General features: G+C 50.6%; 2 protein-coding genes across 7 annotated transcripts in view; one reads left to right on the top strand and one right to left on the bottom strand.

The window, feature by feature from the left end:
• The window catches only part of ANKRD13B (ankyrin repeat domain 13B), a 28868-nt gene extending 27671 nt beyond the window's left edge, over positions 1-1197 (bottom strand). For 2 of the 3 annotated variants that reach the window (XR_014541931.1, XM_083587676.1), the window contains exon 1: positions 789-1197. Coding sequence is in view for 2 of the 3 variants with exons in the window: in XM_083587676.1 (XP_083443802.1) it covers positions 789-947 (159 nt within the window). In the remaining variant the exon portion in view is untranslated. The remainder of the gene's footprint in view (positions 1-788) is intronic. The other variant, XM_083587675.1, reaches the window with a different exon arrangement.
• Positions 1198-7992: 6795 nt separating this feature from the next.
• Positions 7993-14167, top strand: part of GIT1 (GIT ArfGAP 1) — a 50647-nt gene continuing 44472 nt past the window's right edge. For 2 of the 4 annotated variants that reach the window (XM_083587605.1, XM_083587604.1), the window contains exon 1: positions 8026-8215. In XM_083587605.1, coding sequence (XP_083443731.1) covers positions 8164-8215 — 52 coding nt within the window. In that variant the 5' untranslated portion in view covers positions 8026-8163. Of the gene's footprint in view, positions 8216-14167 lie in introns of all 4 variants that reach the window. The other 2 variants (XM_083587606.1, XM_083587607.1) reach the window with 2 other exon arrangements.

Raw genomic sequence — 14167 nt, 5'->3', positions numbered from 1 at the left:
TTTTTTAGGCATGCCAAAATAGCCCCATGGCTTTCCTCACCTTAGGGAGGATCCTGAAGGCTGCTTGCTGCCAGAGGGTTTCAGGGTGGCGGATGGATCTGCTTGTGCCAAGCCACAGTCGCCAGTGCCAAACCCTGGAAAGAGAGCTCCTGATGCCAAGATTGGGGGAGAAGGCGGCGGGAGAAGGGCCCTCCATTTGGTAAAAACCCCACAACACTCAAGTCCCTCTATCCCCTTGCCTTTTGATGCCCAAACCCCTAATATCCCAACAGTGCTGCAGGAACCGCAATATCTGTGTGTTTGTAGGAGGGGGGGCTACATCAAGAGCACCCAAACATGGGTGGCACCAGAGGGTGGGCAAGGAGCCCCCCTGTAAGACAATGAACTTGTCCCCAACTCACCCCCAATTAAAATACACTGTTATTTTCTTTTGGGGATCTTAAAACTCCCCCACCTACTTTGCCCATTCTGTGCCCAACAGAATTTCCCCCCTGGGGCTACCACAGCTCCCCAATCCTCCCTGCAGCCTCTCCTCCCTCCCACCCCCCAAATCATGGCTCCTTCTCCTCCCTGCCCCTCATCCATCCTCTCTCTCTTGCAGAAACCGGGGGAAGCCCCTTTCCCGCGAAGGATGGCGAGCGCGCTTCCTCGGAGCCGCGCCGGGCGCCTCCTATTGCATCAGCCCCTCTCTCCATTGTTAGGGTGGGACCCCAGGCAGCCTGCCCTCCCCTCGCCCGCCCGTCCGCCCCCCACCAAGCCCGGCCCCGCCAGCTCCCAGGGACACCCACCTGCTCGGAGCTGAGCTCGGCCTCCAGCTCGCGGGGCTGGTTGTGCCACACCAGGGAGTGGAGCGGGTACCCGGCCTCGGCGCCCTTCCTGGCACCGGGGGAGGCGGCCAGCATCCTTTTGGCACCGGGGCGAGGCCGTCGGGGGGGCTGCAGCCGCATGTGCGCCGCCGGGCCGGGCAGGAAGGAGGGAGGGAGGGAGCGGGCGAGGGCGGGGGAATCGACGCTGCGGGCCGAGCCGCGGCAGCAGCAGCAGCAGCAGCAGCAGCAGCAGAGGGGAGGGCGAGGGGGAGGGAGGAGGAAACGCAGGAGGAGGCGCGAGGGTGGCGCGCGGCGGGATGGAGAGGATGGGGATACCCCCCCCCCGCAAACCACCGCTGCCCCCGCAGCTGCAAAGGAGAGGGGAAGCTCCTGCCTCGCCCCAGTTGGGGGGGTGGGAGGCAGACGCGGCAGCAGGGCACCATGGGACTTGTAGTCTTCCGAGGGGGCTGGCAGCGTGAGCGATGGAGGGGGGCGCATGAGTAGCGGAACATCTGCTTTGCGCGCAGAAGGTCGCGGTGCCATCCCCGGGTGGGGAAAGGCTGCTAGCCCAACCCTAGAGAGCCGTTGCTGCTGGTCAGTGTAGACAGCACTGAAGAAGGTGGGCCATTGATATGACCCAATATAAGGCAGCTTCACTCCAGGGGTGCCAACGTGAATAAAATATTGGGGAGCGCAGGTAAGCCCCACCCTGAATAATCAATCACAAGATCTGGTGCACACACACCATTTGAATGCCAATGGCCATCCACTTCTTTTGGGGGGTGGCCCCTCAAATATTTTATTGGGGTCTCTGTGAAGACCCCTTGGTCCCTAGAAGTTGGCTCCTGTGCTTTGAATGATGCCATTTCAAACCTTGTTCAGAAGCTTGAGTGGGATCTTGGTTTATTCGTAAAGGAAGGGCCGTGGCTCAGGGGCAGAAGATCGGACCTTGTCCCAGGTTCTGTCCCCCAAACCCTGTCCGTGTAAACAGTACTGAGCCAGGTAGACCAATGACCTGCTCTGATGTAGGCCAGCTTCCTTAGCAGCACATAGCTTCCTTCATGTGGCTCTAGAGCAGGGGTCAGCAGACTTTTTCAGCAGGGGGCCTGTCCACTGTCCCTCAGACCTTGTGGGGGGCTGGACTATATTTTTTGGGGGGGATGAACGAATTCCTATGCCCCACAAATAGCCCAGAGATGCATTTTAAATAAAAGGACACATTCTACTATTGTAAAAACACACTGATTCCCGGACCGTCCGAGGGCTGGATTTAGAAGGCGATTGGGCCGGATCTGGCCCCTGGGACTTAGTTTGCCTACCCATGCTTTAGGTCTAGGGTGATGGCTGCACCCTGGCTCAGACCAGGCAATGTTGCCTCCATTTCCCCCAGCATTGACCATTTTTACCTGCAACGGCTTCTGGGGATCTCTAGGGCAGAGAGGGGGTTCATCCCTCTGAAAATAAGCAGAACCCTGTAGCTGGATCAAACCCTAAAGTCCTTTCTGTGTTGGTCATTCTTGGCTTCAGCTGAGGTGAGGCATCTGTGGCCCTCCAGATGTTGCTGACCACTGACCATGCAGTCTGAGGCTGGTGGTAGCTTTGGAGCCCAACATCTGGCAGGCTGCAGGTTCTCCACCCTGATACAAATCCACAGCTTCTCTGCATGCAACCCCCACCATTTGATTTCCAGACAGACATTACAGAGGAGACCATCTTATATCACATGGGACCTGTGGGCTCCTTTTCCTAAAAATAAAGCAAGGGTCTAGTCCTCTTGGATCTGAATAAAGGACCAAATTAAATGAGAAATATCCTTTCCCGGTGTTGTCAACTACACTGACTGGCAGCAGCAGCAGCAGCTTTTCGGGATTTGGGGTAGGGTTCTCTCCCAGCCCTACCTGGTGATGCCACTGGGGGATTGAATCTGGGGCCCCCTGCATGCAGCACAGATGCTCTCTATACTACAGAGCTATGACCCTTCCACTGAAAAATGAAGCAAGATGCTAGTCCTCATGGTTCTGAATTAAAGGCTGGTTTAAACAGGAACACTGTAAGCTGCCTTGTACAGAGTTCGGTCATTGGCCCATCTAGCTCTAAGGCAGCACAAGACCAAAATGAGCGCAGGCAAGGAGATCTTGAATATTTCCCCACCCTCAGTCCCAGAATTGTTGGGGGCTGCTTTAAGACCAGGGACATGAGGTGCCCTGTGCCAGAGCTTTAGAGGTTGCAGGTGGAGCGGCCAGAATCAAGGGGTGGTCGGGAGAGAGATGGGGCAGCGCTGGCTGGGAGGGCAGGTGTCATCATCTGCCATTTAGACCAGCAGCCCAGTCTGCTGCTGTGCTCTCTACACGGTCAGCAGAGAGAGAGAGAAAATAACCAGCTAACGAGAGCTTGCTTAGTCATGCAGGTGGGTAATCTCTGCAAGGAGTGTGGAATCTTCCAGGATCGGACCACACCTGGAATCCCAGGTGCAGGACGGCTGCAATTCCAGAGTGAGAATGACAAAGGAGGAACTTCCTAGACAAAACCTCAAGGGGGAGCCCTTGTGGGATAGTGGCTACAGTCTCGGGCTAAGGTTAGGAAGGTAAAGGTAAAGGGGCCCCTGACCATTAGGTCCAGTCGTGACCGACTCTGGGGTTGCGGCGCTCATCTCGCTTTACTGGCCAAGGGAGCCGGCGTACAGCTTCCGGGTCATGTGGCCAGCAGGACTAAGCCGCTTCTGGCAAACCAGAGCAGCGCATGGAAACATCATTTACCTTCCCGCCGGAGCGGTACCTATTTATCTACTTGCACTTTGACGTGCTTTCGAACTGCTAGGTGGGCAGGAGCAGGGACCGAGCAACGGGAGCTCACCCTGTCACGGGAATTCGAACCGCCACCTTCTGATCTGCAAGTCCTAGGCTCTGTGGTTTAACCCACAGCGAAGACCTGGGTTCAAATCCCCACTCGGCCCTGACTCTACACCAGTTCTGCATGGTCGGAGGCAATGAATGCTTCTGAATACCAGTCAGTGGCGTAGCGTGGGTTGTCAGCACCCGGGGCAAGGCAAGTAATTTGCACCCCCTAACCCGTGGATTTGCGCCCCCTAACCCATGGATTTGCGCCCCCTAACCCGTGGATTTGCCCTAACCCCAGATGTTGCGCCCGGTGCGGCCGGCCCCCCCTGCACCCCCCACGCTACGCCACTGATACCAGTCTCTGGAAACCACTGGAGGGAGGAGGGCTGTTGTGCTAGGCTGCTTCTCGTGGGTGGATCTCATTGGGGGATCTGGTTGCTCACCATGAGAATAGGATGCTGGACCAAATGGGCTCCCCTTTTGGCCTGATACAGCTCTTCTTACGTTTTTTAAGCTCACTGTGGTGAAAGCATTTGCCGGGCACTCCCTACCTCTCCAACCAGCCTGCCTTGCAGGGTCGTTGTGAATATTACATTGTAGGGGACTGACCTACGTATGCTCCTTGGGAAAGTAGAATACAAATGTAAACAATAAATGAGAAGACAAACATAATATATGGGAAAGTTTTTACACTATTTCATTTAATGTATAGCCTGTCCATCCTCCAAAAGGAACTCTGTATTAGTGCTGGGGGAGGCTGTCCCTGGAAGTCAGGGTTAGAAAATTCCCAGCTCCAGATGGTGGTCCAGCCTGGGGTTGGAGACCTCCGATGAGAGACGGAGCATCAACTCTCCAGGCCAGTGGTCCCCAACATGGTGCTCATGGCCTCAGTGGTACCTGTGAGGTCCCCTTCTCCCTGGCACCCACAAATTCTCTGAGCCCCCATCCAGCCTGCTGCCCCCTTGTTCATAACTCTTTTTTTCCCTCCCTTGGGAGGTATGAGGAGCTGAAAGAGGAAGTCGAAAGAAGGGAACTCTTTCCCACTTAAGAAGGTTGAATCTCTTTAGACCACTTGGGATATTATCTTTTTTATATATATAATAATTTTTATTTAATTTACATTTTATCATAATTACCTTCCATTACATAATTCGATAACCAAAAGCATTGCTCACACTGAGCATCGACCTCCCCCCCGTCCCGCTTTCTGGCTTTCATAAATAATCGCTTACATCTTAGCATTACTATATCCACTTATTTACCTTCTTAATAAACTTCACCTCATTAAATGTAAATCAGTTCCCTATGTTTGCATTACAAATTATTTCAACTCAAACCTACAAACGTTTTCAAATGTTTACAATGTTCTTTTATATATAATATAAATTTGCTCCAGTCCTTTTGAAACAGCTCGTCGCCTTGATTTCGGATCTTTCGTGTCAACTTTGCTAATTCTACGTATTCTGTCATCTTGGTCTACCATTCTTCCAATGTTGGAAGTTCCTGCTGCTTCCATTTCTGGGCCAAAAGTATCCTTGCTGCCATCGTGGCATACATAAACAAGTTTACATCTTGGGAGATTATCAAGAAACTCTCCTTGAATGTGCTCTGCAGGTTTTTCCCTTTTCCTTTCCCATTCAGAAAAAAAATCCCCATATATATATATATATATATATATATATATATATGTATAAAATTAGCAGTGTACAATACACGGGAAAGCTTAATATAACATGGTATAAAATCATTAATTACATCATGATGACATGAATAATCAAATACAACAGGAGTGCTAATGGTAAAAAATAAAAATAAAAATCAGGCTTTAGGGGCCAACAAAATGTCTGTGCATAGAGAGATGTTTCCAGGAGATCAGAGCGAAAAAGGCGCCACCATGGTTTTCAAGAAGCTCTGTGAAAAATATTGATAGAAATATTGCTTAAAAAATACAATATGATTAAGATTGGTAGAGTGCAATATAAAATTGAGAAATGTGAGATGAAGAGACAACACGGAGAATTGTCAGACATGCTGATGGAAGTCTAAAAGAATGATTAAGTGAGAACTGGATGTTTAATTTGGTATAAATTTATGTTGGAAAATTAATAAAAATATATTTTTTTTTTTTTAAAAAGGCGCCACCAACTCCACAAGGATGCCAGCATGGTTAATGAGCAGTGTCAAGGAAACTGTCTAAGAAGCCAGAAGGTGCCCTTTAGAAAACTTTCCTGAGCAAGGAGAAGAAAAAGGAAAGCAAAATTAAGGAAAAATGATCATGTAAGTTACTGAGAAAGCAAATGAAATATTTTTGAAAAATGAGAGGCTATTGTTTTAAAATGCCAGGCCCGATAATATATATTTAAATAGAGGCAGGAAAATGGAATGAGAAGTAGTTGGACAACTGTTGAAGAAAGATTACAGGCAGAATGAATGAATACTTTGTGGCTGTCTTCACCGCAAAAGATGTAGGGCAGATATTTGTGGCTGAGCTGCCAAAGGAGTCTGAAGAAGTGACCCGGGCAGTGGTGACAAGAGATGGAATTCTAGGCCTTTCTTTTGTTAAAAACATAATAACAAAAAAATAATTGGGTCCAGGCAGCATCTGTAGAGCTGCAGGTTCTACACTTCTGGTTTATTGGCAGCTGGTCCAGAGAGAACAGGCTTCTCGAAGACATCTAAATTGGAGCCTGCATGTCTAAGAGCAGTGTGTCTCTGAGTACGCAAGGGACAAAGGAGACAGCGGTGGCCTCTGTGCCCGGCTGGTTGGAAGCAGGGTGCTCTAAACGGTGGAACTCCCTCCCACAAGAAGGAGCAATGGCCCCCTACTTGGATGGATTTAAGAGAGGTTTAGACAAATTCATGGAGGAGGAGAAGGGATTCTGTCCTCCCTCCTCTGTCGGAGACAGTAAATGCATCTGAATACCGGTTGTGGGGAGAGTGGCTGTTGTGCTCAGGTCTTGCTGTCTCCATTTGACTTTGCTTTCTGCCAGCGATAGTGGCATTCAGTCCAATCGGCCATCGGGTTGGCCAGTGACAAAGGGAAGCTGGGCTAGATCAGGACGCTCGGGCCCGATCCAGCAGCCCGGCTGCTCTTATATCCATTTCTATCACAGCATCTTCACTCTCCATTTGCCATCACTGACAACAGCAAGCGGCCCAATCTTGCATCTGGTTGGCTACAGTAAGAGATGATGCTGGGCTAGATGGGCCTGATCCTTGGGCCTGATCCAGCAGCCAGGCTGTCTCCTGATGTTCTTCTGGTCAAATCCACGAGGGCAGACTTTGGCTGCTGTTCAAAGCACACATCCTTACTGGGGCTTTGGGTGGTTAGGTTTCTGAGATCATGCAAATGGTACTGAGATGACTATTTAGAAGGCAATGAATAAATCAGTGATGATAACGTTAATAATTATGATGAAAATAACAGAATCATAGAGTTGGAAGGAAACCAAAAGATCATCTTTTGGTTTCCAATGCAGGAATCGCAGCTAATACTGCAGTTTTAGCCTCTATTGTGGGCCTTATCCTTACCTCGGGGTGTGGCAAGAACAGTCCTTTCAACTCCATTGTTGGATGAACGCTTTTAGGAAATGTTTCGTGGGCTTTCTTTTTAATCTCCCATTCAAGTTCACCTGTTTAGTATTTCATCTTCTTGTTCACATTTGGCTGTGCCCAATGTCATCCCTACTCGGAGCAGACCCATTAAAGGGATTAGGCACAACTCAAATCAGTTTGGTTGCTTTCCATGGGTCTGCGGAGAGCATAACTTAATTTGATACAACCCCCCTTTTCTTTGTAGAAAGAGACAAATATTGTTGATGTTGTTATCCCACATTTTCCCCAGCCCGGGACTGGAGGCAGCTTACACAAACCCAAACAGCTAAAACGGAAGAGAATTGTTAGAAAGCAAATAAACTCGAGCAGAATTGAAACAGTACACAATAATGATACATTTATTTGGATAATGATAATAAACGAGTGAAATACACTCCGACGAAAATGGAACCCTCCTCTCAGAGCGCTCCTGAGCATGTGCAAAGAGCCCGACCCGAGGCTCCTGCCCTGCAAAGTCAAGGCGTTTCTGCCGCCCGCATCCACTCTCCCCGAGGAGGAAAGGACCCAGGTGTCCTGAGCTCCAGAAGCCAGGATTCCTCCCCGGGTGGCGCCGCTCTCTCCCTCCCTCTTTCCGCGGGTCTGGAAGGGACCCAGGCGTCCCGGCGCGGCTGCTCCCGGGGACCCAGGCGTCCTGCTTCCTCTTCCTCCTCCTCCTCGTTCCCGGCGAGGTCGCGCCTGGCTGCGCCCTCCCGCCGCGCGCCTCGCTCCGCCTCCGGAGGGCCGGCTTTGCGCGCCCGCCCGCCTGGCTTCTTCCTGCAGGAGGAGGAGGAGGCGCAGGAGGCGGCTGCTGCTGCTGCTGCTGGCGCTGCTGCTGCTGCTGCCGCCGCCGCGCTGAGCCCCGGAGCCCGGCGGCCGAGGGAGCCCGGCGCCGGCGGGGTGGTCGCGGCGCGCGGCGCCCGCTCAGGATGTCGCGCAAGGTGCCCCGCGCGGAGGTGTGCGCCGACTGCAGCGCCCCAGGTGAGCCCGGCGGCGCCGGGAAGGCGGGCGGGGAAGGAAGGCGGGGCCGGGCCTGCAGCACCAGCTCCGGCGCCCGATCCGACGCCACCGGCCGCCAGGTAGGGCCAGCACCGCGGCCGGGCCTGCTGCTCCCGCTGCGGCGGCGGGAGGACCAGCGCGGAGCCTCGCCGGGGAGAGAAAGGCGAGCCCTCGGGCTGTCTGCCTGGCGTCGTCCCCACCGCGGGGATCCAGGCGCCCCCATCGGCCCCCGGGAAGAGGACCCAGGCGTCCTGGCGCACCGCACCCCATCCCTACAAACGCCAGGGATAGGACCCAGGCGCCTGGTGCCCGCACCCCAGTGCAAACACCTGGAGCCAGGTGTCCAGGTGACCCCCCCCCGTAAACACTAGGAAGAGGACCCAGGCGTCCTAGTGCCCCCACCCCAACTGAGGCACTGGGAATATGAGCCGGCCATTCTCTTTCCCATGGAAATATCAGGAATAGGACCCATCTCCCCATCATAGGAATACAAGGCCCTGGTGCACACCCTCCTTCCCATAGAGGCACCAGGAATAGGACTCAGGCGTCCTGGTCCTCACCCCGCCCCCCCAATTCACAGACAGGGATATTTGCATTCTGATTCTGCTCATGCTGCTTCTCTGAGCGATTTCTATAGCCATGGCTGGGGGGCGGGGGCAGGAAGGACACCTGCTCCACATGCAGAAGGCACCAAGTTCACTTCCTGGTGGCATCTCTACCCCGCCTCTCTGGTGCCCTGGAGAACTGCTGCCAGTCCGTGTGGACAGTACAGGGCTCGATGAGCCAATGGTCTGACTGCCTAGGAGCCTCCTGCCCCACCCAGCCCCTCTTTCTTTCCCCTCCTCTCCCAGGCATCATTTAGGGCCCCTCCCAACCAGCGCTGGGGAGGGAGCCCCCCCAGTGCTTAGGCCTCCACACACCCCTTACTTATCACACTCCTAGTGACCTGGAACAGAGCCCAGCAGGGCTCCCATCCTGCAAGCAGAACCCAGGTGTCCGGGTGCCCCCCCCCCTCCGGCTGACACCCCCCCTTACCCTAGGAGAGACATGTGTACACATGTGACCCCATCTTTCAGTTGCTCAACCAAGGCCTTCCTAAAGCGGCCTGGCATTCCTTGGGGTCAGTGTGTGTGTGTGTGTGTGTGTAGGAGATTGTAAGATCATTGGGGCAGAGTTCTCCCTCTTCCCACCCATTCCAAAAATAAACACCACTTCCCTGTGGATCTGAAATGGGGCGTTTGCTCGTTATATAAAATCCGGAGGCCTGAATTGTAAAACCTTCTTCTCCAGCAGGAAATCTCAGCTCTTTCTCTCCTGCCCCGCTTTGGCTAATTAATAGGAGATCCAGGCGTCTTGGTTGCTATTTGTAGTTTCTCAGGAGTTAAAAGTTTCACGCGGGGATGGAGAGATCCCTTGCCAGATGTGTGTCTGCGTGTGTTGAGTTGCATCTTCACCTGGGCACAGGTGCGATCTTCTTTTACTTGTGGTTGGGGGTTCCAGGGTTGGCCGGTTGCTTTACGGAGCAAAACTAGGCCCCTATAATTTAGGAACAAAGGAACTTATAGTGGGTCAGAATGTGACTCTGTGTAGCTCCATTGTGTCTGCACTGGTTGGCAGCAGCTCTCCAGGGTTTCAGGCAAGGTTCTCTCCCAGCCGTACCTGAAGATGCTGCTGAGCAGTGGTACGGCTAATATTTATATTTGATAACACAACTTTTCTGTATAAGTCTACTGAAAGCAGCAGCTTGCCACAGAAGGAAAATAAATGCAGATCATTGCATCATTACGGCGACAATCAAATGTGGCTATATTGTTTCAGAATGTAACAATCCGCCAAATAACATTGTTTGATTATGTGCTTGAACCAGGGACACCCTGCCCCACTAGGATATTTCCCCCTAGACTGCAAGCTGAATCAAGCCATTGGGCCACCTAGTGCATTACTGACTGGCAGCTGCAGGGGGAGGGTCTTTGCCAGGGGTGTCTGGGATTTGAACTTGGAACCTTCTGGATGCAAGGCAGGTGCCGTACCAGGAAGCTACAGCTCTTCCTTTAAAACTGAAACCAAGATTCCGGTCCTCATGGTTCTGAATTAAAGGCTGCTTTAAACTGGAATCCATCTGCAGAGTCAGTCTGTTGGCCACCCGGCTCAGGACTGTTTACTCTGACTGGCAGCTGCTCTCCAGAGTTTTAGGTGGAAGATCTTTCCAGCCATACCTGGAAAAGGGAAAGATGAAACCTGGGGTGTTCTGTATTCAGGACAGATGCTCTACCATGGAGCTATAGTTTTTGGCCCTAGCTGGTTAATGACTCTGACTATTGATCTACTGGGAGATCAGGATCTACTGGGAGACCTCTGGGTGGTTTGCAACAGATCTGCAAGGATTTCTTATGCCCGCTACGTTAAATGACTTTTCTTCCAATCCCCACCATTATGCTCCTAAAATGAAGAAAGCTTGATGTAACTAGCAACAGATTTTTGGGGAGATATGGAAGGGCCCTCAGCTCAGTCCTAGTACAGTGGTACCTCGGGTTACATATGCTTCAGGTTACATACGCTTCAGGTTACAGACTCCACTAACCCAGAAATAGTGCTTCAGGTTAAGAACTTTGCTTCAGGATGAGAACAGAAATCGTGCTCCGGCGGCGCAGCGGCAGCAGGAGGCCCCATTAGCTAAAGTGGTGCTTCAGGTTAAGAACAGTTTCAGGTTAAGTACGGACCTCCGGAACAAATTAATTACTTAACCAGAGGTACCACTGTACAGTCGTACCTTGGAAGCCGAACGGAATCTGTTCCAGAAGTCTGTCCGACTTCCAAAACGTTTGGAAACCAAAGCACAGATTCCGATTGGCTGCAGGAAGCTAATGCAGCCAATCGGAAGCTGTGGAAGCCCTGTCGGACGTTCAGCTTCCAAAATTCGTTCGAAAACCAGAACACTCACTTCCGGGTTTGCGGCGTTCAGGAGCCAAAATGTTCGAGAACTAAGCTGTTCGAAAACCAAGGTACGACTGTACTCGAAACAAATCTCTGTGCCCCATCGTGCCCCTTCCTTCTAACTTGGCTCACTCTCTTGAGCTGTCCATGAACTATAGCCCAGTGGTAGAGCATCTGAAGTTCTCAGGTTCAACCCCCTGGCATTTCCAGGTAAGGCTGGGGGGTGTCCCTTGCCTAATATCCTGGAATATCTGCTGCCGTTCAGTGTGGACAATACTGAGCTACATACACCAGTGATCTGGCTCTGTAGGGGATTAGAATGAGGAAGGGGAGAACTGTCACCTTGAGCTGCTTGGAGGGAAATGTGGGGTAAAAAAGAGATAAATAAACATTTAAGCCAGCCCTTTATTCAAGATCATGAGGACTTGTATCTTAGGGGTTGTTTTAAAGCGAAGAATCATAGCTCAGAGCTAGAGCACCTGCTTGGCATGCAGAATGTCACATGTTCAACGCCTGGCATCTCCTGGTAGGGCCTGAAACCCTGGGAAGCTGCTGTTGCCAGCCAGTGTAGGCAGTACTGAGTTAGATACACCAATAGTTTGACTCTGTCTGTATAAGGCTGCCTCCTGGGATTACTGACAGTTGAATGCGAGAGCGCAGATCTTTCTTTCCTTTTTTTAACAACCCCATTGCACTTGCAATGTGATAGAAAATGTTCTGTATTTACAGCATTTCGGCACAAATACTGATTCTGGGTCAAGGGATGACTGTGTGAATCGTTCCGTAAAAGGGGAAGGGGGAGGAAGGTCCTCAGCTGCTTATGAGTCCTTCGGTTGTGGGATCTATCCTGACTCGGGGAAGAAAGGGCTAGATCGGAGCAGGAGCCGTATCTGAGCCTCCCTATACAGGGGCAGCCTACCTTGGAGTGCCCTGCTTGTGATCTTCCTCCCACTTGCTTTGTGGGGAAAAGACTGTGGCTCCAGTCCTTTGTGGCACCTACCAGATTGGACTGGGTATGTACGTCCCCCCGCCTGAAAACCCTGGAGAGGGCTACTGCTGCCAGTCAGTGCAAGCGATACTAAGCTAGGCAGGGTAATGATGCTAGTGCAGAGAGGTTTCTGTGTCGGCCTGGAGGATTCCCTGGCTTGGGTCAGAAGTCCTTATCTTGCAGAATGGCCTGTTGAGGAAATGAACAATAGAGAAAAACATTAGAGGGGGGTCTGTTTCCTGCAGACGGTAAAAGCAGGATTTTGCTCCTTGCTCTCCCCTGCTATCATCCTTATGTATGGGCAAGACACACCCTCCATCCACATCTACCCGCTCTGCAAACAATCTAAATAAGTTGCTTTTAATATTGCGTTTTATTTTATTTATTCCGTACAATATATGCACTGTTTGATTGTAAAAACAACAGCAGCCCTCAAAGCAGTTCAATAATAATAATAATAATAATAATAATAATAATAATAATAATAATAATAATATCTTTATTGTCATTGCCCCCTCTCAGGGACAACGAAATTAACACAGTAAAACGATCAAGGGAATTAACCACAATCATTTTAGACTTTGGAAAAGTTAAAAGAATGACAGATCAAAACTCACACCAGCTTTCTAAATATCTGGCTAGACTTGCCAAACAAAAATGTTTTTAGCAGGAGCTGAAAAAGGTTTATAGCTACGGAGGTAGTCAATAAGCAGGGAGTTCCGAAGTGCAGATGCTGCCACCTAAAAAGCTCTTTCAAACGTTGCAGCATGCCATGGGACTTTACATACATGCCTAATTTTATTTGTATTACAACTTTCCACATTTCAAGCCATGCTCAAGACAGCTTGCAACACGAAAAATATACATAACGGCAACACAGCAAGCGTAGTGATAAGCAATGAACAAAACGTCAAAAAATACTCAACCAAACGGAACAGTTTCCACATAAATCACAAGATCTGAAATACAGATACACAAAAGCCAACAGCAAAAACACCCCACCCATTAAAACCCTCCCCCAAACAACACGCCAGCCTAAAAGTCTGTTCAGCAGCCTCCGCTTTTGTAGCTGGAGTCAGTCCAAGCTCCGCCCTCCCAGGCCAGGTGGGGAAAGGTGTGCGAGGCAGAGAGCAGGTCTCCCAGGACCCACAGCCAAGATGGTCCTTAGGGTGGAGGGTGGGCCATGAATAAACAAAGAATGAAGTATCAGCTTCTATTTTTTTTTGTGGGAGGGGGAGGAAATAAGAAATTAAACCAGAGGTCAGCAAACTTTTTCAACAAGGGGCCGGTCCACTGTCCCTCAGACCTTATTGGGGGGTGTGAATGAATTCCTACGCCCCACAAATAACCCAGAGATGCATTTTAAATAAAAGCACACATTCTACTCGTGTAAAAACACACTGATTCCCAGACCATCCACAGGCTGGATTTAGAAGGTGATTGGGCCGGATCCGGGCCCCGGGCCTTAGTTTGCCTACCCATGAATTAAACTTAAGGTTGCAGATGCTAGGATGGCCCTAGTATCCAGAAAGCTTCACATTTATTTATTATTTCTCGAAATCTATATGCTACTTGATTGTTAAAAAACCCGTAAAACCTCAATGTGGTCTATGAAAAGTATAAAGCAAAAGATAATTATGAGTAAGAACCATTAAAAAAATAAAATAAACCAGCAATGAAAAAAAAAAAACATACCAGTGTTCTAGATATCTGGACTGGCTTGTCTTTAGCAGGCACTGAAAAAAGTACAGTGAAGGAGCCCGTCCGATATCAAGAGGCAGGGAGTTCCTAAGGGCAGGTGCGGCCTCTGATTGCTGGGCATGACTCTGCTGGAGATTCCTGACGCAGATGGGCTAGACCTGATTCTGGGCCTTTCGCTGTTCGTTCTTTCCTATTTCTCCCATTTGTCCTTTCCTTTTGCTTAGAACGATCGCAAACTCTTTGGGAACGCTTTGAAAATATATTCTTCCGTGGTTTTGCAAGGCCTGTCCCCGAGGGTGGGTGAAACCTGA

Source organism: Podarcis filfolensis, assembly GCF_964270895.1.
Source record: "Podarcis filfolensis genome assembly, chromosome: 15".
NCBI lineage: Eukaryota > Metazoa > Chordata > Lepidosauria > Squamata > Lacertidae > Podarcis > Podarcis filfolensis.
This window is presented reverse-complemented; position numbering and strand designations above follow the sequence as displayed.